The sequence below is a fragment of the Rhodofomes roseus genome (genome assembly GCF_022264815.1).
Source record: "Rhodofomes roseus strain CIRM-BRFM 1785 chromosome Unknown C8Q71scaffold_25, whole genome shotgun sequence".
NCBI classification, from domain to species: Eukaryota; Fungi; Basidiomycota; class Agaricomycetes; order Polyporales; family Fomitopsidaceae; genus Rhodofomes; species Rhodofomes roseus.
Window position 1 is genome coordinate 234,399 of NW_025952981.1, and position 20,762 is coordinate 255,160.

Consider the following 20,762-nt stretch of genomic DNA (forward strand, 5'->3'; position numbering starts at 1 on the left):
CACAGAAGGTTCGCGGCCCTATGGCCCCATTACCAGTCTCCGAGGATCACTCCCTTGAACAATCCTGAGGGACACGGCCCGGGAGCGATCGCCAGGCTACGTAGCGAGCAATGTAGCGTGAAATCCACGTCTTCCGAGTAAATGGGGGAACCGCGACCTTCATCCGAGTATGATACGAGCGAGACACCTATCGTGAGGCCCGAAGTCAGAGGTTGGACGACGATCGAGGCGAGGGAGATGGGAGGCGGAAGGCAGGATGGGCCCACCGGAGGCGGGGAACGTGACTCGGACGCGACCTCGAGGCACGCGCGCGGGCACGCGTCGCGCGTCAGGCGTCTGCTCCCGCCCGTCCAGCCGTCCTCGCAGCCGTCCTGCTCGCGAAATACCTGGAATGTCGTCCCTCCCCAGATCTTTCAACCCTGCCTTTCTCGACGATCAGCGCAATGCGCGTCCTTCCTCGGCTCCCCCCGATCCTGAAAGAGTCCTCCCCCACCCCGCTCCCTCTCTTGCGGCTCTCGACGACTCCCGCATCCATACCCCGCCCCACAGACCAAGCACGGAGATCCCTAGTCGCGTGGACATGGGAATACCACCAGTGGGGGCACCCATTGACCTGATGCATCAGCTGCAACGCACAGAGTCGTCTGTCGTGAAGACGCGGACCGGGAGCGTGCTCTCAAGAGGGTTTATTTTGAAGACAGACTACTGGCCGTCAGGTGCGTAATAGGATATGTACTCAATTTTGAAGACTGTCTCAAGTGCTGCTGGACTGTAGGTCGTGCGCTCGACCTCGGTCTGACCGTGCACGGCGCCCCCAACTTTCGCGCACCTCGGAATAGCAATCTGAATGTCTTCGGAGTCGCGCAACCTCGAACACAAGGTCTTCGCGGCATCCTCTCCGTGCTTCGCTGTCGCCCTAACGTTGCCAAGCCCACACATGTCATATGGTTCTCCACAAGGGAGGAGCCGGTAGGTGCGTCCGGGTCGAAGAGCTCTGCCTTCTCAGTTGACACCCGTAGAATAACGATTGACGTGCGATGCTCTCCCCTGAAGTGTATGTTTCTGGCCGCCCATTCGTTCTCCGCGATGCATCAGAGCCACGCCGGACACTGAAACTGTCTGACCGCGCTGAGAACCTGGAAGCAATCGAGCAGCGACTCAAGACCGACATTCTCGTCGAAGCAAGCAAGTAAGTCTAACATACGCGAGAGACGAGTTCAATTCATGACGGTGTGCTAGGTATGGAGGCCTGATTTTGACGCACAACGAAATCGGTGGGTACGTCTGTTGCCAATGTGGCTCTCGGGTGCTGAGCCTATGTAGCTTCTGATGCCGGCGAGGGTGCCATCGTCCCGACTTGGACCGCGGTAGATAGCGCGAACGTGCGCACGATGCGTGAGCTCATGGATAACATGCGCAAGGATGGCTGGAACGTTGAGGTGTGTAGATTCGCAATTAATACCGTTGTATCAACTGAACTCAATCTGCGCCCGTAGTACCACAGGTAGGCTGACCTAAGTATCTCGAGTATACGCGTGCTCACCGATTACAGAATCCCCATCTCTCCGGAACGGCCTATTGAGGTGTGTACGTTTTGTTCGCGCCCCAGGCACCAAGTCTCACACAGTGAGCGCAGGACAACTACCTGGATGCGTACCTCAGCGTCATCAAAGAAACGGATCCGGCCACAACTGCGCTCGTGTTCAACTGCGGCATGGGTGCGGTGCGCACGACATTCGCTATGGTTGCGGCGTGTATCATACGCAGGAAGCAGCTCATCACGCGCGGGATGGAAGACCCGTATGTCAATAAGACTGCAGTGCCCAAGCCGATGGCCGTTTCGGTGAGGTGTTTCCCCTCGTGTCTTTCGTGTCTTTGGTGAGATGTTGATTGTGGATGACGAAAGTCAATGGGTAGCCAGGTACTAGATATCTGCTTTGTCCTCGAAAGTGCGTGCGTTGATGATTGTCCATTAGCCATCAAGCATGAGACTCCAGCAAGCTCTCGAACAGGCCAACGTGCAGCAAGACCTCAATCGTTCGCTCCTCCGCATCACGTCCATCCTCCAACAATGTCCGTCCCGTCAGACCTTAACGCCCGCGCACACTGACGTGCTATACAGGTCTGGAGACAAAGAACTCGCAGACGGCGATCGAAATTCTGCTCACGCAGCCAACTCTCTTCGAGAGCCTGCGCAAGGCGCACATGGGCAACTACGGCATCATCCTGAGCCTGCTCGGATGCCTCGACCACGGGCTCAAGTCGAAGAAGCTCATCGATCGCGTCATCGACTCATGTAGGCCGCGCCGCTCAGTCCAACGGTGGGATGAAGCTGACGTGCTGCGTAGGCGACCAGGTGACGAACCTCCGCGAGGATGTCTTCACGCACCGCGTGCGGTACTCGCTGACGACGACCATGGACGAGACGCAGAGGGAGAACGTGCTTGTGAAGGCAGTGCGGTCGCTGGAGAAGTAGTAAGTCCCTCGTCTTGCGCCGTCATCGGATCCGTGCTCATGATGGATGGAAGCTTCTTCATTATCGCATTTGCGGAGTACGTCGATGGCCAGAATAACTCCTCTCAGAGCTTCTCGTCGTGGCTCAAGGTAAGCGGCGACGTCATTAGTCTGATCGTAGTGCTGACCCCCTCCAAGGCAAGAACAGAGATTTGGAAGTACGTATATGCTCGTGTATTGTGGCCAGTGAACTGAAGCGCTCGACAGTCAAGTCATGTTCCTGAGGAAGTCGTATGGCTCTCGTCTCAATGTGTTCGCGCCGATCAACGATCTCTCGAACTTGTCCAAGACGGGTTCGCAGGAGCGCGCACTTGTTCCCGGACAGAAAAACGACGTTGCCATCGCAGGTGGACAAATACTGGGAGACGAATATTCAGACCATGTCGTCAGGGTAGGTGCCCCGTGTTGTTGCTCTATACGTTCGCTGATTATCGGATACACGAGTAGAATCGTAGTGGTATCATCTTACGCGAGGAGTACGTCCTATCCATTGACTGGTCACCCAGCGCAACTGATTTCTTCGCTGCAGAACGCTCCTCAAGTCGGACCAATGGTTCAGCGAGTCCCACAAGATGGCAAACGGCGTCCGCGGCGCAATCAATTTCCGCAACATCCCCAACACGAAGATCTATGCACTTGGGCAGCCGACCCTGGAGGCGATCGACGAGGTCGTGAGCCGTGTGCGAAGCGCGCACCCGGAGGCGAACCGTATTCTGTGGATCACTCTCAGAGAGGAACCGATCGTATACATTAACGGCGCGCCGTATTGCTTGCGGCGGGAGAGGTTCACTTTGCGGAACATGAAGGGTACGATGCGTCTCTCGTGGTCATATTCACTGGCTGACGTGTTGGCAGACTATGGCGGCATCTCATCCTCGCGTCTGGAGGTGCTTGAGGAACGACTACGAGACGATGTAATCTCTGAGCTGCATGCCTTCGGAGGTCGACTACTCCTGCACACCGAGACGCCCGACGGTTCTGTCATTCCTGTATGGGAGGAGGTGGAACCACAGAATGTGTCAGTGCTCAAGGACATAATGGCTGCGCGGAGGCACAACGACGACAGCACGGAGCTCGCCTACGCACGTATCCCGATCACTGCTGAGCGGCCACCGGACTTCAGCGATCTCAGTGAGTTGATCGACGTGACGGTGCGCAACAGCGCGTCGAGGGCGCCTATTGTCATCAACTGTCAGCTAGGACGCGGGCGGAGCACAATGTCGGCGGTACGGTGAATACTGTTGAGTCGGCAGCGATTCTCATGAGCTTGGCTATTCCACAGGTCATCATTCTGTTGATTCAACAGTGGTTGAACAAAGCGGCGGAACAGTACTCGTCTCAATCTCCCCGCAAGCCGACTCGCTCACTGCCGTCAGCGGTATCCATCTTGCCAGTGGACGGTACTGTGGATCAACATCGACCGCGCCAGTCCTACCAAGTGATCAACAGTACGTCCATGTCAACTACCTTAGCTCAGCACGTTTACCTCTGTTTAGATCTTCTCCGTGTCGTGCGTAGGGGTCCCGCTGTGAAGAGCACAGTGGACGACGCGATCGACCAATGCGCTGAAGTGATCAATTTGCGGGACTCCATCGAGGATGCAAGAGCACGGGCGGAACAGGCGACGGACGAGCGGCAGCGGAGACAGTTCGCTCACAAAGGTCTGTACCCTTACCCCCGGTCGCGACGGACTCTTTGTGGATGATATTGATGGCATACTCCACATTATAGGACTACAGAACCTACGACGGTACTTCGAGCTTATGGTCTTCCAGTCATATTTGCAGTCCATAGAGCCCGACACCATGCAGAACTTCGAGAGCTTCGAGACTTTCGTTGAAAATCGGCCCGGTGCGCAGACCCTTATGTTGATGCAACCACTGACTGACGTTATGCCTAGTCATCAAGACCTTCGAGAAGGAGCTGGCATCCGACAACATGAGCACACTGAAGCCACTCGAACGTGTCGACGCTGCCGAAGGCGTCGCACTGCCGGATGAGGTACAGAGAATCGTTGCCAACCGCTCGGGAAGTATCCTGTCGGCGTCGACAATCCTCAAGAGTGACTTCTTCTCAAACTTGCAGAAGATGAGTCTTCCAGAGTACGTATCACTTGCACACCGTGTGTAGGATCGTGACTGATTGAGAGGGCATGGGCAGACGCATCGAAGGGGCCCCGAATTTCCGAAGGGTGCCGCTCACGCTACGCCTTGTACCGTCGGGGTCAGCATCGCCTTCCGACAAGACTGACTTTGCGGTGAATACCTCAGCCGATCACAGATGGGTATGCGGATGGTGAGTTAGGACCTAGAGATCTCATGCGATAGCCAACTGAGTGACCAACTGTCGTTCAGCGGAATGCCCACACTGCAAGGGTAAGTCGGAGTTGGACATTGCAATCAACAGCTGTCTCATCCATATATAGACTGCGGAATGCACTTGTCCGTGTAGATGCAGGTCCGGGAGGCAATAACTCGGTTTACTGGACGTCGTTGCGCGAGGTAGCTCTCCTACAATGATCAAGGAGACAGCGTTGAACATTCACGACTTGTTGCAGGAACCAGTGATTTATGTGGCGGGCAGACCTCATGTACTACGCCTCGTCGACAAGCCTTTGGAGAACGTCGAGTAAGTGTCTTCTCCCAATGTTTTGTAACAGGGCTAAATGCACACCCAGGGCTACGGGGGTCACTACAGTGATGGTAGAAGCGATGGAGGAGAACCTCAAGAGGGACGTCATACGCGAGGTGCGAGCGGGTTGCGGACGCATCCTACTTCACGATGAGGTCGAGGAAAGGCCTGGCGTTTTCTCCATCATCCCAATCTGGGAAGACGTAACCGAAGAGGATATCATGACGCCACGAGATGTCTATAACATGGTTGTGAGGGAAGGCTACAAGGTCAGTTCGAGGGTCTTGCTGCGAAATCTAACTATGTTGCTAATGATTACCACGCATAAGGTCAACTATGATCGTGTTGCAGTGGTGCGCATATTGAGGCTGAGCATAGACCAATATAACACTAACACCCACACCTCAGACGGACGAGCAGGCTCCTCTTCCCGCTGCATTGGCTCAACTCCTTGGACGAGTTCGTGCTGGACTCGAGGATGGTGAAGCGGCCGACTCTATATTCAACTGTCAGATGGGTCGTGGCCGTACCAGTACGGGCATGGTCACGGCTTGCCTCATCGCCACAACTACACGATGGGTTCACGACCTTGAGGACGTGATGCTAGAGTCTCCCGTCGATGACGAGAACGGTGACCGCATGGGGCATTATGATTCCATTGATGGCCCTTCAGAAGAAGAGGCATACTTGCAAGGTATGTCGTCTTTGTGCAGGTTGATCGAAAAACCTCATATATACATGCTGCTGCAGGGGAGTACAAGACAATCCTACAACTTGTCAGCGTACTGTCCCACGGGAAGATGGCGAAACGACTTACGGACCGCGCTATCGACTTGATGCAGGATGTACAGAATCTGCGGAAAGCCATTTACGAGTACGGGATTCACAGTTTCATCAGTATAAATATGCGCTGACGTCTGACCAGCTACAAGCTGAAAGTGAACGCCTGCGAGAAGGGTAGTAGCAAACAGCGCAAACTCATGGATATCGGCATCAACTACCTGTACGTTTCGATTTACCTTCGTTGTACCTTGCGTCTGACTAATCTGTCCCAGGTATCGATATGGCACCTTGATTGTATTCGCCAACTATCTCATTGAGATGAAGGAAGGAGGTGAAAGCAGGACCCAGGCGACTTTCCCTGACTGGCTCAAGGAAAGACGCGAGATTACCATGCTGTTGAGCCGTAGATCACTGGACTGATGCACTATTCTGTATCTTGCGGCCCTTTGAATGGACATCTTGCATATGCTTGTAGAGTACCATCGATAATGCTGTAGCTTCATACTCGTGTAGAGGTAGAATGTAATACTCAAGTTCCATCCCAATGTACGCTTCGAGTGGCATCGAGCGCCTACCTAACTACCGCGATCCACGCCCAGATCATCTGCTCAGAAAGGCAAGAACCGTTGGCGCGGGCTCATTCGGACGTACGACTATAAAGATTTTGACACAGACATCTCCCTGATCCTCTTCAATGTCGAGGTGAGGCCGAAATCTGCGGCTATACGCTTCCGACTGAAGTCTTCCACCGGAGGCCCCAGCTTCTCCAGCTGGCCATTCCGCTTGTACAGACCTACGGTTTCACCCGCGCAGCTCTCAGCCACTCAGTCTTTCGGCTCCCAAAGCCTCATTCAGAGCAGTTGTCTGACTCTGCAGTGACAGCACTGTTCGGGGAGGGGAATGATGCACGCAAGACACTAATCGACGCATGGCTAGAAGACGCTCGTCAACACATGAGGGCGTCACCTTCGCCGACGATCAAGGCTATTCTCACTCAGCGGCTGAAGCAGAACGAACCAGTCTTGCAGTTCCTTCCGGAGGTGAGGTTCGTAGACTTGGAGACATGTTGCATCTGAATCAAAACTCTTTTGCATAGGCTTTCGCTTTGCTGGCGTCACCAACAAACGGCCTGCCTCCTCTGGATCCTCTACCTGCTTTGAAGCACGCTGGTAGCGTTGCAGACGAGGCTTGCCACATCGTTGGCGAGCATAATATCGGCGTATGTACAGCTCTCTCTCTCAGACTTTGTGTCGTCTGATGCTTTGATTTACAGCTTGCCTGGTACAGCCGACGAGCCACCCTAGGCGCCGTCTACGCTGCTGCAGGTACAGTGATATCTGCGGCTCACCGCCATGCTTTCGCTCATGAAATCGACAGAACTGCACCAGCTGAACTCGCCGAGCACGGTATATGACTTTCTGGAGAGTTTGCTAGACTCCTCTGGGAAGGTTGAATCGGCCCTACAGGACGCAGGGACGTTTGCAGGCTACATTGGACGGAGCTGGGCTGGAATTATCAAGAGCAGGGGTCCTTTCTGATGCCGTGACTCGATACTACACCCCTGGAGACATTTCTCTTATGTGTCGCGACGAGGAGCGTTTTTGTCCAACCGCGACCTGCATGACAAGATCGATCGCAGCGTAGCGTGCAGCGCACTGGTGGAATACAACGCGGCGCCATTGCTAGGAAAGTACAAGATGAAATCGCATCAATTTACCTTACAGGATTGCATCAACGAGGTCTTCTTTCGACTGTCGGTAAGACGCCACTTCAAGGCTCTCTGAGCGCTTCATCGGAGAAACGGTGGCCTGTTGTCATTGTATTGTGGTACGTGAGCAGATTATCTCTGACACGCGAGTCGCACACGCAGCATACGCCGGGTTATCAGAGACGCATTGCGCTTCGGGGGATTTCGCGAACTAAAGTAAGCGGCTGTGTCATGCAGGCCCGAAGCCCGACTCGGACTGACTGATTGGCATACGGAGCATCGGTGTCGGTGACGTTGCACTTTCTCTGCTCATCGGTGGAGAAGGCAAAGGCGCCTTTCAATATGGCATTTTCTGCATAAGCTCTTCGGTGAGATACACTCAGCCCGGCTACATGACTGACAAGAAGCGCAGTCATTGCCCTAGGTATATAAGGGTGGGGCTCCGTCAGTTGGATCGTACAACCTCTACTATCAGCACTATACCTCACATCCACTTGTGATCATGTCTTCACCCACTGCAGCAAGCACGACAAAGAAGCTCATCCTTGTCATCGGTGCCACCGGTGGCCAGGGCATGGCCGTCATCGACAAACTGCTCGCACCGGGCGCAGACGGCTCTCCTTCGCCGTACGCGATACGTGCACTCACTCGCAACCCAGACAGCCGACGGGCAAAGGAACTCGCCGCCAGGGGTATCGAGCTCAAGAAAGGTCTGTCCGATACTCCCATCGCGTTAGCCCTGTCCTGACTTTCTACCGTTGACTTGGCAGGGAGCACGCACGACCTCGCCTCCGTCGCTGCTGCCCTGCAGGGCGCGTACGGCGCCTTCGTGAACACCGACAGCTTCACGATCGGCCAGGAGGCGGAGACCTGGGCGGGCATCCGGATCTTCGAACTGGCAAAGCAGGCCGGAGTCAAGCACTACGTCTGGAGCAACCTAGAATACATCGGCGGGGTGCGACCCTTCTGTTGTCCTGGAACTGATACAGATGAACTGACGTCAAGTGACAGATGACGGACTACGATCCCAAGTACCAAGCCGATCACTACAACGGAAAGGGCAGGGTTCATGAGTTCATGAAATCCCAGCCATCGGTGGTCAGTGACACTGATATGTCGTGGTCTGTCATCACCTCTGGACCGTACATGGACATGCTGCACAACGTAAGCCCAGGCTCTCCATATTACCGGTTCATCGACAATAATTAATGCCGGTTCAGATGGTATTTGGTCCAATGAAGAAGCGAGACGATGGCACCATTGTCTTCGCTACTCCCATCGGCGAAGGCTCCGTCCCCATGATCGCTCTCTCCGACTTTGGCTTCTTCGCCCGCTATACCTTTGACAACCGTAAGCTTACCTCCACCGCCGACCTGAAGATCGGCTCCGACTGGGTCGACTGGGAGTACCTCAGGACGACTTTCGAGAAAGTGACAGGCCAAAAGGCGGAGGTCGTCTACCAGTCAAGCGACGACTGGTGCGACAACTTCGTGGGCGTTGACAGGCCCCTCGCGGCCGATCGCACGCCCGGTGACGGGTCGACAACGTGGAGGCAGAACTGGACGAGGTGGTGGGCGCTGTATCGCGACGAGTTGATCAAGCGCGACTGGGAGTGGATACGGAAGGTGAATCCGAACGGACACAATCTGGAGAGCTGGATGCGAGCGGAGAATTACGGGAGCGAACTGTGGAAGAAACTCGGTTTATTGAAGCAGTCCGAAGATGGGCAGTCACTTCGACTCAATACCGACCGTATCGCCCAGCTTTGAGAACGAGTGTCCCATGTCTCGTTGAGTCCAAGAAGATCGATGTACGAGATTGAAATGCAAGCCTAATAGAGACATTACTCCATCTTCGATGGGCGTTCTCATGTCCAGCTGCCACTGTCCTCTGGAAACCGCCGCAGACACGAGCAGTTTCACGTGTCGCAGTGGACATAACAGAGTGGGGACAGGAAATTATCCGAGGCACTGGTTGTCTGAGTGAACGGTTCGACCTCACGGACGTGGCGAAGTCTAAATCCTACTTAGTTGCATAGTAGTCAGCCTGGCCTTATTTCCTAAGACGCACCTCATTGCTTAGATGAATTCTTGCAGGAAAATGAGGACTGAACAATCGATATGCGCGACGAACTGCTTTGAGGATCACAAGACATGGGTGTTATTTATTCAGTAACGTATCTATTGGCATGCTGAAGTAGAAATGTAAGGCGTACAGTCATGGATTGTAGCGTCTAAGCGAGTTAACGACGGCCAATGTCCGTCTGGATGTGATGGAAATATGCAGTGAATATGCGACATGTGGAAGATCAAGGAGCAGGAATCGGAGCTGTCGACGTCTCTTAGCAGCCTGTGATGAATAAGGCTGGGGATACGTATGTATATGACAACAGTGTTGCGGGGGTATGGTACGTTCGTGGGGGTGGTCATGCATCGACAAGACAGGAGAGGACTAGGCGGTTGTAGGATAGCGTTGCGTCGCGAATGTTCAGCATCGGTACAATATCGTACACATGGGCGGGTCGTGATCATGAGGTAGCGCGCAATTAGCAAGGACTAGGTTCGTTCTCCCACCGTTGGCGGGTGGGGTCATCGGGCTTCGTGTCTGGGTGTACTTGGATCCTGCCCTCCCACAGCGCAGCTGAGGATTTCGAGGGGTCGAACTGTGTCGGGTCGGCAAGCCCGTTGGGGCTCAATGGTGCCCGTCCAATGGATGACGCAATCAGCGTCGGGACCATGGTCATAATAGATGGCCTGACTCGCACTTAGCAGATGCATGGAAACACGTGAAGGAAGAGAACGTACAAGCCGAGTTCAGTCTCAGGAAGCGGACGGGCTTTGCGACTCCTGTCCACGTAGGACGACGCACGCATACGACCACCGCGAACATGCGCGAACGTGTTGAGATTATCCCGCACGAGTTCAATCGCAGTGTTCCAGTCGCCATCGGTGCGCGTCGTCGGGAGAACCGCCGGATTCGACATAATATGCAGGGCCTTCAACAGCCGTTCGACCGGCTCGTTGGGGATGCAGCGAATGAGGGCCCCTAGAGGAATGGAGACGAGGCCTAGAGCCAGACTGATACCCCATTCAGCGCCGCCGATGCGCGTGACGCTGAATGCAGCACCTCCGACGAAGACGATCAGGATTTGCACGGCGACCTCTGTCAACGAGACCGTCAGCGACGTCAGACCAATGGAACTCACAGCATGCACTAACCGATGAGCGTGACCGCCATGAAGTAGTAATTCCGCGTGATGCCCTCGAAGATATTCAGACGGTTGTCCAGACGCCGGCAGTTCACCGAGTTCGTGATCTGTGCGAACACGAAGATATTGAACACCGTAGTTTGCGAAACCGTGGAGCTATATTTCGGGTCGAAGCCCAAAATCTGGGCGCCCAAGAAGTGGAAGAGCAACACGATCAGAATCTGGTACGCAGACTGCCCGATGATCTGCTTGTACATGTTGACCGAGAAGAGCGGGGCGGTCTTGCCTTCCGGCTTGCGGTCCAAGAGCGCGGGAGATGCAGGGTCCGTAGCCAAAGCGAGCGCTGCGAACGTGTCCATGATGATGTTAATCCACAGCAGCTGCACCGCCGAGAGCACAGACGACTCCGACGCCGATGCAACGGCCGAAACAAAAGTCACCACGACGGCCGTGACGTTCGTCGAGAGCTGGAACTGCAAGAACTTGCGCACCGCGTCGTTCACGCAGCGACCCCACATGATCGCCTTCACGATCGACGCGAAGTTGTCGTCCATGAGGATAATGTCGGACGCCTCCTTCGCAACTTCCGTGCCCGCGATACCCATAGAGAAGCCGACGTCCGCGGTCTTGAGGGCAGGCCCGTCGTTCGTACCGTCGCCAGTGACACCGACAATCTCGCCGAGCTCACGCAGCTTCTCAACGAGCAACTTCTTGTCCTCAGGAGATGACCGTGCAAGCACTTGCAACCGCGGGACAGCTTCCAGGAGTTCTTGGTCGTTTAGTTTCCGGAATACAGGGCCCTCCATGATGAGGCCGCCCTCAGAGAAGATGCCGCATTGAAGCGCGATAGAGCGTGCCGTGAGTACGTTATCCCCAGTGCACATTTTCACAGTAACGCCAGCCTTGAAGCAGTCCGCGACAGCTTCACGGACACCTTCTCGCAGAGGGTCCTCGATGCCCGTGATCGCGATGAGAGTCAAATCCCGGGCCAAATCTTCGTACTCGACCTAGCAGAGAAACCTGAGCGATGCAGAGGGAACGAGGAGTGACCAACTTACCTCGTCATCCGCAGTATACGACGCACCTGCAGGCGGCCAGGATTCGAAGTCACGATAACACAGCGTGATCGCTCTCAGCGTCTGGTTCGCATAGAAGATGATCGTCCGTGACACATTATCCCTCGCCAGGTCGTCGATCTCCCTCGTCTCGACACCGGCCGACTCACTGGCGTCCCCGCCCCGCGTCACGGTGACGTAGCTCGTGCACTTGCGCGCGAGGATCTCGCTCGCGCCCTTGAGGTACAAGCGGCACCTGCCGTCGCCCAGCTTGACGACGACGCCCATCGCCTTGCGCGAGCTCGAGAACGGGATCATCTGCACGATGTCCGCGGCCTCGCGCGTCTTCTTGTAGTCCGCCCAGCCGAGCTCCTTCGCGAACTTGAGCAGCGCCATCTCCGTCTTGCTCCCGATGAACACCAGTTCGTTCGTGTCCGGATCCGTGTCCTCAAAGGCCGTCGAGTTGATCGCGATCGCCTCGTTGAAGAGCTCACGCAGCGCCGGATGGAGGAACCTGTTCATCTCGCTCTGATCGATCGAGAAGTCCTGGGAGTGCTTCCTCTTGCCGTTCGTCGGACGGGCGCCCTGGAGAACGTCCTCCGCTTGCCTGTCTTGCGTCTGCTGGTCGCCCTCCGCGTTCGTGCGCGACCTGTTGTCCGAGAGGTTGCGGACGAACTTGCAGTGGATGCCAACGGTGCCAGCGACGATGGTCATGCTGTTCTGCGTGAGCGTACCAGTCTTGTCGGTGCAGACCACACTGGCGTTCGCCATCGTCTCACAGGAACCGAGCACGCGGACCAGAAGGTTCTCCTTCGTCATTCGCTTCGTGGCGAACGCGAGCGCCAGCGTCACCGCCAATGGCAGCCCTTCGTACTCTCAGCTTTCACTCCCTCGCTAAGCTGCCTAACACGCACCTTCAGGAACGGCCACGACGATCAACGTCACCGAGATGATCAAGATATTGACGAACGCGATGCCCTTCTGGTTCGCCGTGCGCGCAGGGTCGTTCGTGCCGAGCTGGACGAAGAACCGGATCATGAGCGCGACAAACAGCGCGAGCCCCGCGATACTGCCCGCTTTCGCGATCAGCTCCGCGAGGTCGTTGAGCTTGAGCTGCAGGGGCGTGTCTTCCGTGTCGCCACGGAGCGCTAGACGAGTACAAAAATAGGTCAGCGTATGTCACCACGTGGGTGCGTGTTGATCGAAGCGCGCAGGATGGGGGCGGGCAGGATATAGGGTGCAGACGAGCGGGCATAGAAGACTAAACACGCACCCATCATGATACGCCCATTGAAGCTCTTGGGACCAACAGCGATCACAACATAGCTCCCATAACCCTCAAGCACCTTGCTCCCGCTGACCATGAAACAGTCCGCGTGCGAGCCGTGTTCGCTGTGTCCGTCTCGCGCACGGAGTGCCTCCTCGTAGTCGATCTTCCGGATCGCGTCGCTTTCGCCGGTCGCACCGCTCTCATCGCATCGGACATTGTGGCCACCGAGGAAAACGCCGTCGCACGGTATGATCTCGCCCGGTTCGAGAATCGCGACGTCGCCGACGACGACTTCGTGAACGTCAACGACGCGCTCGTTGCCTGCGCGAATAACCTTGACACCACGTTCCTCTTTCTTCTCGTTGAGGGTTTGAAATTGACGTTCCTTTTGCCAGTCGTTCACCGAGCCAACAAGGACCTATGGGCGCCAACGCAGTCCAATAATAGACGTCGGGGGATGCCGCGGCACAACGTGTATGGAAGGTGAGCAAGAATGAAATCAGCGCCAGGAAACGAGTACGCACGACAATGAGGATAGCAACAATAATCGCAACACCTTCGACCCAGTCGACTGGAGGCTCGCCGGCGGGCCTTGGTGTGCCGAAGTCTTGGAAGAAACCGAGTGCAAGAGACACGACAGCAGCGATGCTCAACAAGACCTGGACAACGCAACACAACCGGTAAGAAGCCCTGATCATCAGACCGAGCACGAGAAGCAGTACGTACCAGGACCTTGTCCTTCAGCGCGAGCCACATCAGCTGCAGCAGCGATTTTGTCTTGCGTGTCGGGAGGACGTTCGCACCGAAAACGCGTCGTCGCTCATCCATCGAGGCATCATATGCCTTCTCGCCCACCTCGTCGTCGCTTTGGTTGTCCGCCAAATTCGACTTTCGGGTAACGTCAACCTCACTGCCCGGACCTGTCACAACGATGCCCGGGACGACTTCCTCCTCGGTTTCACCGGACTGAGGTCGCCCCGAATCTTCCTGTGGTCGGTCGTGGCGCTGTCCCGCACCCTCACCCTCACCGGCACTTATACCTGGCTTCGAGTCTGTCGCCTCTGTGATAGCAACGGCGGAAAGCCCCTGCTTCGCATGCGTCCCGAGGCCCCTCAGCAGGCCTTCGATACCGCCCATCTGCTCCAACGAGGACAGGGACTTGGGATCCACAAGCGACGCGAGTCTGAAGGGCTTAAACGCGAAAGGCCCCGCGTCGAGCGCGTCATCCGCGGAGAGGTCCAGTGCCGGCCGCGGCGAGTCTTTGTCGTCTGGCTGGTCCTCGCCGTCGCCGCCGTTCACATTCTTCCCTTTCTTCGACGACGCCTTCGGATCCTGGTCGTCGGGAGGCTGTGGCGAGATGAGCTTGGCCCGGCTGTGTGCCGACCCGCTGCGCGAGCGCATCGTGGTGCCGTCAAACTCGCTCGCGGCGCCATTCACGCTCGCCCCGTCGAAGTGCGTGTGCGTCGGGCTCGGTGGGATGCTCGCGGACTTGTACTCGTCGTCGTGGCGCGGGCTGATGACGCTTACCATGCCGTACTCCGAGAGCTGCACGTCTGGCTCGGTGCCGTCTGACCCGACGCTGCTCGCGACGCTGCCCTTGCGCCGGTGCTTGTAGCCCGCGTTCGGGGTGAGCAGGCCGAGCGAGGAGATGCCGTCCCTTTGTTCGGGCTTGTTGTCGCGCAGCGCCAGCGAGCTCGCGAAGTGCACGCTTGAGTGCGCAGACAGTGTCGGGCTTGGAGGGACATGCTGAGACGAGCCGGAGATGGATCCCGCGTAGGACGGGGAGGGAGAGCGCTGGCCGAGGGTGGGCGAGACGGTGGCGGTGGGCGAATAGGGCGCGTCGAGAGAGGACTGGCCCGTAACAGAAGGACGCCTGCCAGACGGCGAGAGGTAGGTGGGAGACGCGCTCAAAAATTGCTGGCCGGTCGGAGTGGGCGGTTGCACGTCGAGCTCTACGTGCTGGTCGTCTACTCCGGAAGAGAGGTTGGTGTTGGACGAGAGGTCGGTGGTGACGATGCTGGGGATTTCTGGCCTGCTACTGTCGGGCTGAGACATTGTGCGGAGACGGTAGACACGGATGGGAGAGAGTAGAAAGCGGAGGACAGGAGACTCATAGAGGCGGATGGCTGGAAAGGAGCGCACCTTGAGGCCGGCGTGCTATTTCAACGTTACAACGGCTTCCGCGACCTTTCTCCCTGGAAGTTGGACACTGCCTCCTCCAATCGGGAACCAGATCTGCCAAGCCTTTCTCCGCGCCACCGGAGCCCGCCTGTCCAGCTCGACTCAGCTCGCCCCTTCTGGCTATGCTACGCCTCCGCACCCTGCGGGCTGTCCCAGCCTGTTTGCGCCCAGCGAGTCGCCGCCAGGCGCAGCGCTGGGCGGACTGGGCGGGACAGCAGCGGCGCACCGCCCGCCGCCGAGTGGCTTGTCAGGCGCTCTATCGGCCCGGCGCTCGCGGCACCTGCGAGACATCCAAAAGCCGTAGCTCCCGGGCACAGCGTTCAGATGCTTCCGCGTGGGCTGCCCCGTCCCGTCGACAACGTTTGTTCTTTGTTGCCTCCTCGCTCTGGCCGCGTCTCGTCAGTTCCCATTGTCCGCCCCTTCCTTTCAACCAAGTGGCACTTCTCAGGTGGTTCTCAAGCCTCGACGCGTCCGGGTCCCATTCGGGCGCTGCGCATCCCTGTATGTATCATGCTGCCGAGCAGACGGCCAGCATCGCTTTATTCACACTTTTCTCCTTGACACTCTGCCTCAGCATAGAACACCTCCTCTACTTGATGCTGTTCTTTCGCCAGTGCCTGGATAATCCAGTTCGACTTGTCGGTCTTGAGACGGGCGCGACGCCCCACCCCTCCACCCCCTTGGTGGGCCAGAGCGCGGTTGTATTTGACGTGTGGTGCCCAGCTGCTGCTGTCTTCGAGGCTGCGTCCCTTGGCTGCCCGCAGGCCACCCCTGTCCAAGGTAAGTACACCGGTCCTTGCACTTGCCCCAATCGATGCCATCCGTCCACTTATCTATGAGGGTGCGCGTCCACTGGGACGATCCGTTGATACACAGAGTTCCGCCGCAGGCCTGCTTACATATGTCCTAGTGCCAGTGTGGCGCGGATCCCGAGTGTACATTGTCCACGACTCAATTGCAATGCACCGCCTCGATCGTCTCCTTCGCTGCGTGGGCTCCGCCGTCCAGGCATGTGGGCTACACGCCCCGGGCACACAATGAAGCAGAAGTCTGGGGTATGAGACAGGCGGCCCATGCGCCGTCGCAGATAAGGGATCTGCTTCGACGAACCTCGCAATAGTCATGAGTCGATCATCTCGGAGGCTTCGTGGTCTGCGGTAGCTGTCTTCGTCCCTAGCTCGTGCCCGCGACGTCATGCCATGTTCATGAGGCCTGCATCCGGGCCTGCGTCGCTACCAGGGCTACTCCTGCCTGCCTCGCCCCGACGTGGGGGCCAGCACGTGCATGGGGGAGAGCAGGCGGCCTCGTTGGTGAGTTGAGGCGATTCGAGATGACGACAGGCGTGCTTCCAGCGCCCGCCCTCAGAGCGCCGACGCTGATGCGCCCGCAGTGCGATCGAGATACCGATCTTACCGTGCATCCTATGTGGTTCTCCGAACCCACCCCTGGCTGTCCACATTCTTTCCGTCCTGGTGTGTGTTCTACTCCTCCTAAGTTAGAGGATCGCCGTCCTGATGCGCCTTGTTATGTGGCAATAGGCGATCAGGCGCCTATGCTGCGTTGCCACCGCTCGTTGGAGATACCCGAAACGGCTGGTACCGTAGGCATCGGGCATCTCACGCAGAGGAATGTTCTCACCCGCTGCGCTGCCCGTATTCCTGTGCATGTCCGGGCAAGGATCCTGACGGGGAATGTACTACCCACCCACTCAGCGCGCCTGAAACCACAGTGATGCACTCAGGCGTACACGACGCACATCATACTCTGCAATAGTGGAAGCCACCAATCGGGCCTCGTCATCCCGGATCCCGGCGGCGTACGTGGTCATGTTATTCTTGGCTGCCCTGATTATTATCCAGATCCTCGCAGTCGCCCCTCAAGGCTTCGCCTGCTTGGCGTAGGTCACAACCGTGTCATGCGCGGGAGCGGAAATCACTTGGGACCTACGCTAGATGCTACATCATCGTCTTCGGTACTAGTAGTAGTAGTACCGCCAACCGACTTGCATACCTGCTCGCTTCAGTTGGCATCTTCTGAATCACGTCGAGACCCACTCTTCGAACTGATCGTATACAAGCTAAAGATTCTCGTCTAGGTGGAAGCCGTACCGATGGTATCATGATCATGATGTAGCACCGACAGTGTGCATCGCCCATCGGAGGAGTCTCACTTGAGTTGCACACGGCCGGTCCGGATAGCTGACGAGAGGGTAAGATCGTGTCGGAAACATACCCGGTACGTTTTGGGTACGTTGGTGTCTTGCTTGCATCCGTCGACTTCAATTGGTTGTCGACTAGGTACCCCATTACTTCGTCTTCCTGGATATCGGGCTTGGTTTTTGGCAGCGATGCATAGCTCAGAGATGATGACACTGTTGTACAGATCTCTATGGAAGGACAGCACGAATATCGACGATGGGGCAGTAGCAGAGGAATGTTCGTCGCGGGCTGGAGGCCAACGAACCCCTTATATGGCAGACACGCCATACGATGCACATTCCTGTGAGTTACGTATACATAATACAGTCCTCGATCATGCCAGAGATGAAAGATTCCCAGCGCGCGCTGATGGATGTCGATCGACGAGGTGCTTCTGCGCAAAGCTGCCATTTGCAGTAAGTGACCTTCCGCATTAGGGCCACAGCATGCATCCGTCACGGGCGCATCTCACGTCCACGTCATATGAACGAACGAAGACTTCTGCGCCCCGGTTGTTCTCGCCTTTGTCTCGCCCGCGATTCAGTCCTGCCGCCGCGATCGGTGCCAGAGCGCGGTACACGACAAACATGCATATGATCGGCGGTGGTGCTCGGGGCGGGCCGCCGGCGCCTGTGATGCTTCGATTTGATGGCGGGCTGCCCCGCATTCTGACGTGTACCAATATGGTTGGCGCCGGCGGGATGTCCGCATCCACCTGTTTCCCGCAGCAGTATACAACGTGGTACTAGTACTGACGTTCGCGACACATCCGCGGATGCATCCGTCCCGTCGCCGCCGTCGCTTAAAGATGACGAGAATGCCATGACCAATCCCGCGCTTCGATCCAATTCTCGCTTTCCTCCTGGTCCATTCAAGTCTGGAGCGGCGTACTCACCGTTCATTGAAGTGCAGTGTTTATTCCTCAGTCGCCAGCACCCGACTCATACCCGTTGTGGGTGTTCGCTTCACACGCAGGGAGTTGACCGGTCTAAATAGCCTACTACTTTAATTATGTTGTCAAACCGCTTGACTGTCGCAGGTATTTCAAAATATACGTCAGACCGCCACTGTCATGTCCGCTGAACGCCCCTCCCCGCGCATAGGCTTGGTAACGCGCAGCAGTCCGTCAACAACTTCCGCGAATGCCGCGTAGGATGCGCTGAGAGCGCCCCTCAGGGTAGGGCTAACACTCAGCCAGAAGCACAGCATTATGAACTCGGGACTTCCTTCAGCGTAATGCCGCATTTGACGCGACGCGCGTTCCGACTTGCGATGCTGCGCAGCAGTCACGGCGACCCGCGCAAGGCTGTGCTCCAGGGGTAAGCACCCATTGAAGGGTCTTCAGCATTTTTAGGAAGCTGACATCGGCGTGTGACAGGACCAAGACAGGATGCGCGTTGCGGTGCGTATGTTCTGCTCACCGCTCCCAAGAACAACCCCATGGCATCAATGCTGCTCAGCGGGCAGTAGTGTCCTAAAACAAGAAATATTGCCTGCTATTTGGACGTTCGGAGCATGCCAATACACACGACTTCGTGCCCATTTCAGGCAGACCGTGCTCCTTAGCATGAGGTCGAACACTACTCCGGGAAGGTTCATGCATTTTGCTCCCGGCTTCGCTCCATTCCCAGGAGGGCAGTCAAGGAGCACGAACCCATCCGCGGCGGCTCCGCGCCCGGTCAATGTCTTTGGTAAACATTTAGCATAGCCTCGCTCCAGCGGCGCTGCGCTCGACTCGGAGGCTATTTGCTCACAGGTCCGAAGGCAGGTTCAGGGCAGTGGGTGTGCCATGTACTCCGAGTCAGAGACGCACTGCAGCTGACCAGGGTACCCCACATGTATGTAGGTTGGTGTAGTCGTGTGTGCTCCTTACGGTAGGCGAGCATCAATTCGACGTGTCTTGGTGCATTCAACTCAACTTATGATGCTGTTGTTCCGCCGCTGCTATGTTTGGCCCAGCTCGAGCATAGCCTTTGACTATGAATGCACGCGGCTGCAAATTCGCATCGTCTGTTCAAGACTGCGCCGACGTAACCCACAATACAGCAGCCTGGACACCGATCCGTCGGTTTCCACAAGGGTCCCGGATTTCAATTCCATCGTCTCGGAAGTAAGCTTATGGGGAGTTTTGCCCATGGACGGCACCTCTTCGCAATAATCCACTGCCTTTCCGCACTCGATGTTCGGGACCGTCACAGCGTATCTGGCTCCTATTTTTGCTGCGCCGGCGCCGCCCATGGCTAGGGTCTGGTCCCATGCTCAGGCTCTACACTGTTTACATCCAGCACGATTCGGGTCGTAACAAGCCAGAACTTGGGCCCACGTATCAGCCTGCAAGCTGAGTTCCTTCATGTGAGAGACCGATTCTGGTGTGAGACACCCAACGCAGTCCCTGATCATCGTATTAGTCGTGTTCCTAGGCCGTACCGCCTTCCGCACGACTCGGGGTACGTACTTGGTTCCCGTCTTGAACCACATTATGATCTGTGCCGCACAGAGTCTCGGGCAATTGCGGTCAAAGCGTGCTCAAAGCTGAGCAGGCAGTCCGGCAGTCTTCGTACTAAAGGATGGAGCAGTGAAGCAATTCATATTGCGCCGAATCCTGACTCAACTAGCAGCAGGCCGAACACTCGCAGCGAAGGAAATCCGGAATGGAGGTCTACAACCTTCCAGCCGCTCGGGCCCTTCTATGCATAAATCGTCGGACTATCTATACGTAGCAAGTGAGATACGCGGGAGAAGTGAAAGCTTCCCGGGCACCACTCAATTAGCACAAGCTTCTCTGCACAGCCTTCCTGCCAGTGAACCGTAGATGGGCTGAACTGAGCGGCGAGGATTCTGAATGATGCGGGCCGAGTTTCTGGCGAGGTTGACCACTATTCATCCGCATACTGAGGATGCTCTGGTGTTGTAGCTTGCCAAGTGATCGATGCACACGTAGCCTGGGTAGTTCTCATGAATATACTGCTGCAGTTGCAATGCCTGGATTGACGTACGCCCCAGTTCGCGCGCACGCCACAACCTGACTTCGTCGACGGTCTCTAGACCTCCATCACTACAACTGACATGACGTTCCGAGTCGTGCATTGTCGAGGACGTCAGCCTATGGAAGATTGCCTGCCCAGAGACAAATCGGCTCACTACACAACTCCTATATAGAGGTGACAATGCCCCTTGCCAGTGACTCTCAGAACCCACATTTCCTATCACCGGC

At 56.6% G+C, this 20,762-nt stretch overlaps 4 protein-coding genes across 4 annotated transcripts; 3 read left to right on the forward strand and 1 right to left on the reverse strand.

Moving 5' to 3' along the window:
- The first annotated feature begins 338 nt into the window (after nt 1-338).
- Nucleotides 339-6,526, forward strand: C8Q71DRAFT_781424 (inositol hexakisphosphate-domain-containing protein). The gene is made up of 32 exons (XM_047924878.1): nt 339-716; nt 776-973; nt 1,054-1,189; nt 1,240-1,274; nt 1,324-1,439; nt 1,460-1,463; nt 1,549-1,583; nt 1,637-1,843; nt 1,907-1,921; nt 1,977-2,073; nt 2,123-2,296; nt 2,349-2,475; nt 2,529-2,604; nt 2,653-2,672; nt 2,722-2,905; nt 2,962-2,990; nt 3,044-3,321; nt 3,370-3,740; nt 3,797-3,962; nt 4,011-4,175; nt 4,246-4,365; nt 4,415-4,616; nt 4,675-4,809; nt 4,869-4,889; nt 4,940-5,015; nt 5,072-5,142; nt 5,192-5,414; nt 5,475-5,498; nt 5,554-5,839; nt 5,896-6,019; nt 6,071-6,148; nt 6,201-6,526. The coding sequence occupies exons 1-32, from the start codon at nt 392-394 to the stop codon at nt 6,346-6,348; spliced, it is 4,266 nt and encodes a 1,421-aa protein (XP_047774700.1). The 5' UTR covers nt 339-391; the 3' UTR covers nt 6,349-6,526.
- Nucleotides 6,508-7,736, forward strand: C8Q71DRAFT_293293 (uncharacterized protein). Its single transcript, XM_047917603.1, has 5 exons — nt 6,508-6,630; nt 6,683-6,968; nt 7,025-7,147; nt 7,202-7,253; nt 7,306-7,736. The coding sequence occupies exons 1-5, from the start codon at nt 6,623-6,625 to the stop codon at nt 7,464-7,466; spliced, it is 630 nt and encodes a 209-aa protein (XP_047774701.1). The 5' UTR covers nt 6,508-6,622; the 3' UTR covers nt 7,467-7,736.
- Nucleotides 7,737-8,138: 402 nt separating this feature from the next.
- Nucleotides 8,139-9,405, forward strand: C8Q71DRAFT_726770 (NAD(P)-binding protein; the record flags this gene model as incomplete). Its single annotated transcript, XM_047921799.1, has 4 exons — nt 8,139-8,346; nt 8,407-8,591; nt 8,648-8,800; nt 8,857-9,405. The coding sequence occupies 4 exons, from the start codon at nt 8,139-8,141 to the stop codon at nt 9,403-9,405; spliced, it is 1,095 nt and encodes a 364-aa protein (XP_047774702.1).
- Nucleotides 9,406-10,181: 776 nt separating this feature from the next.
- Nucleotides 10,182-14,699, reverse strand: C8Q71DRAFT_715261 (calcium-translocating P-type ATPase; the record flags this gene model as incomplete). Its single annotated transcript, XM_047921028.1, has 8 exons — nt 10,182-10,389; nt 10,441-10,798; nt 10,855-11,851; nt 11,903-12,765; nt 12,814-13,047; nt 13,173-13,587; nt 13,694-13,828; nt 13,896-14,699. The coding sequence occupies 8 exons, from the start codon at nt 14,697-14,699 to the stop codon at nt 10,182-10,184; spliced, it is 4,014 nt and encodes a 1,337-aa protein (XP_047774703.1).
- Nucleotides 14,700-20,762: the final 6,063 nt, after the last annotated feature.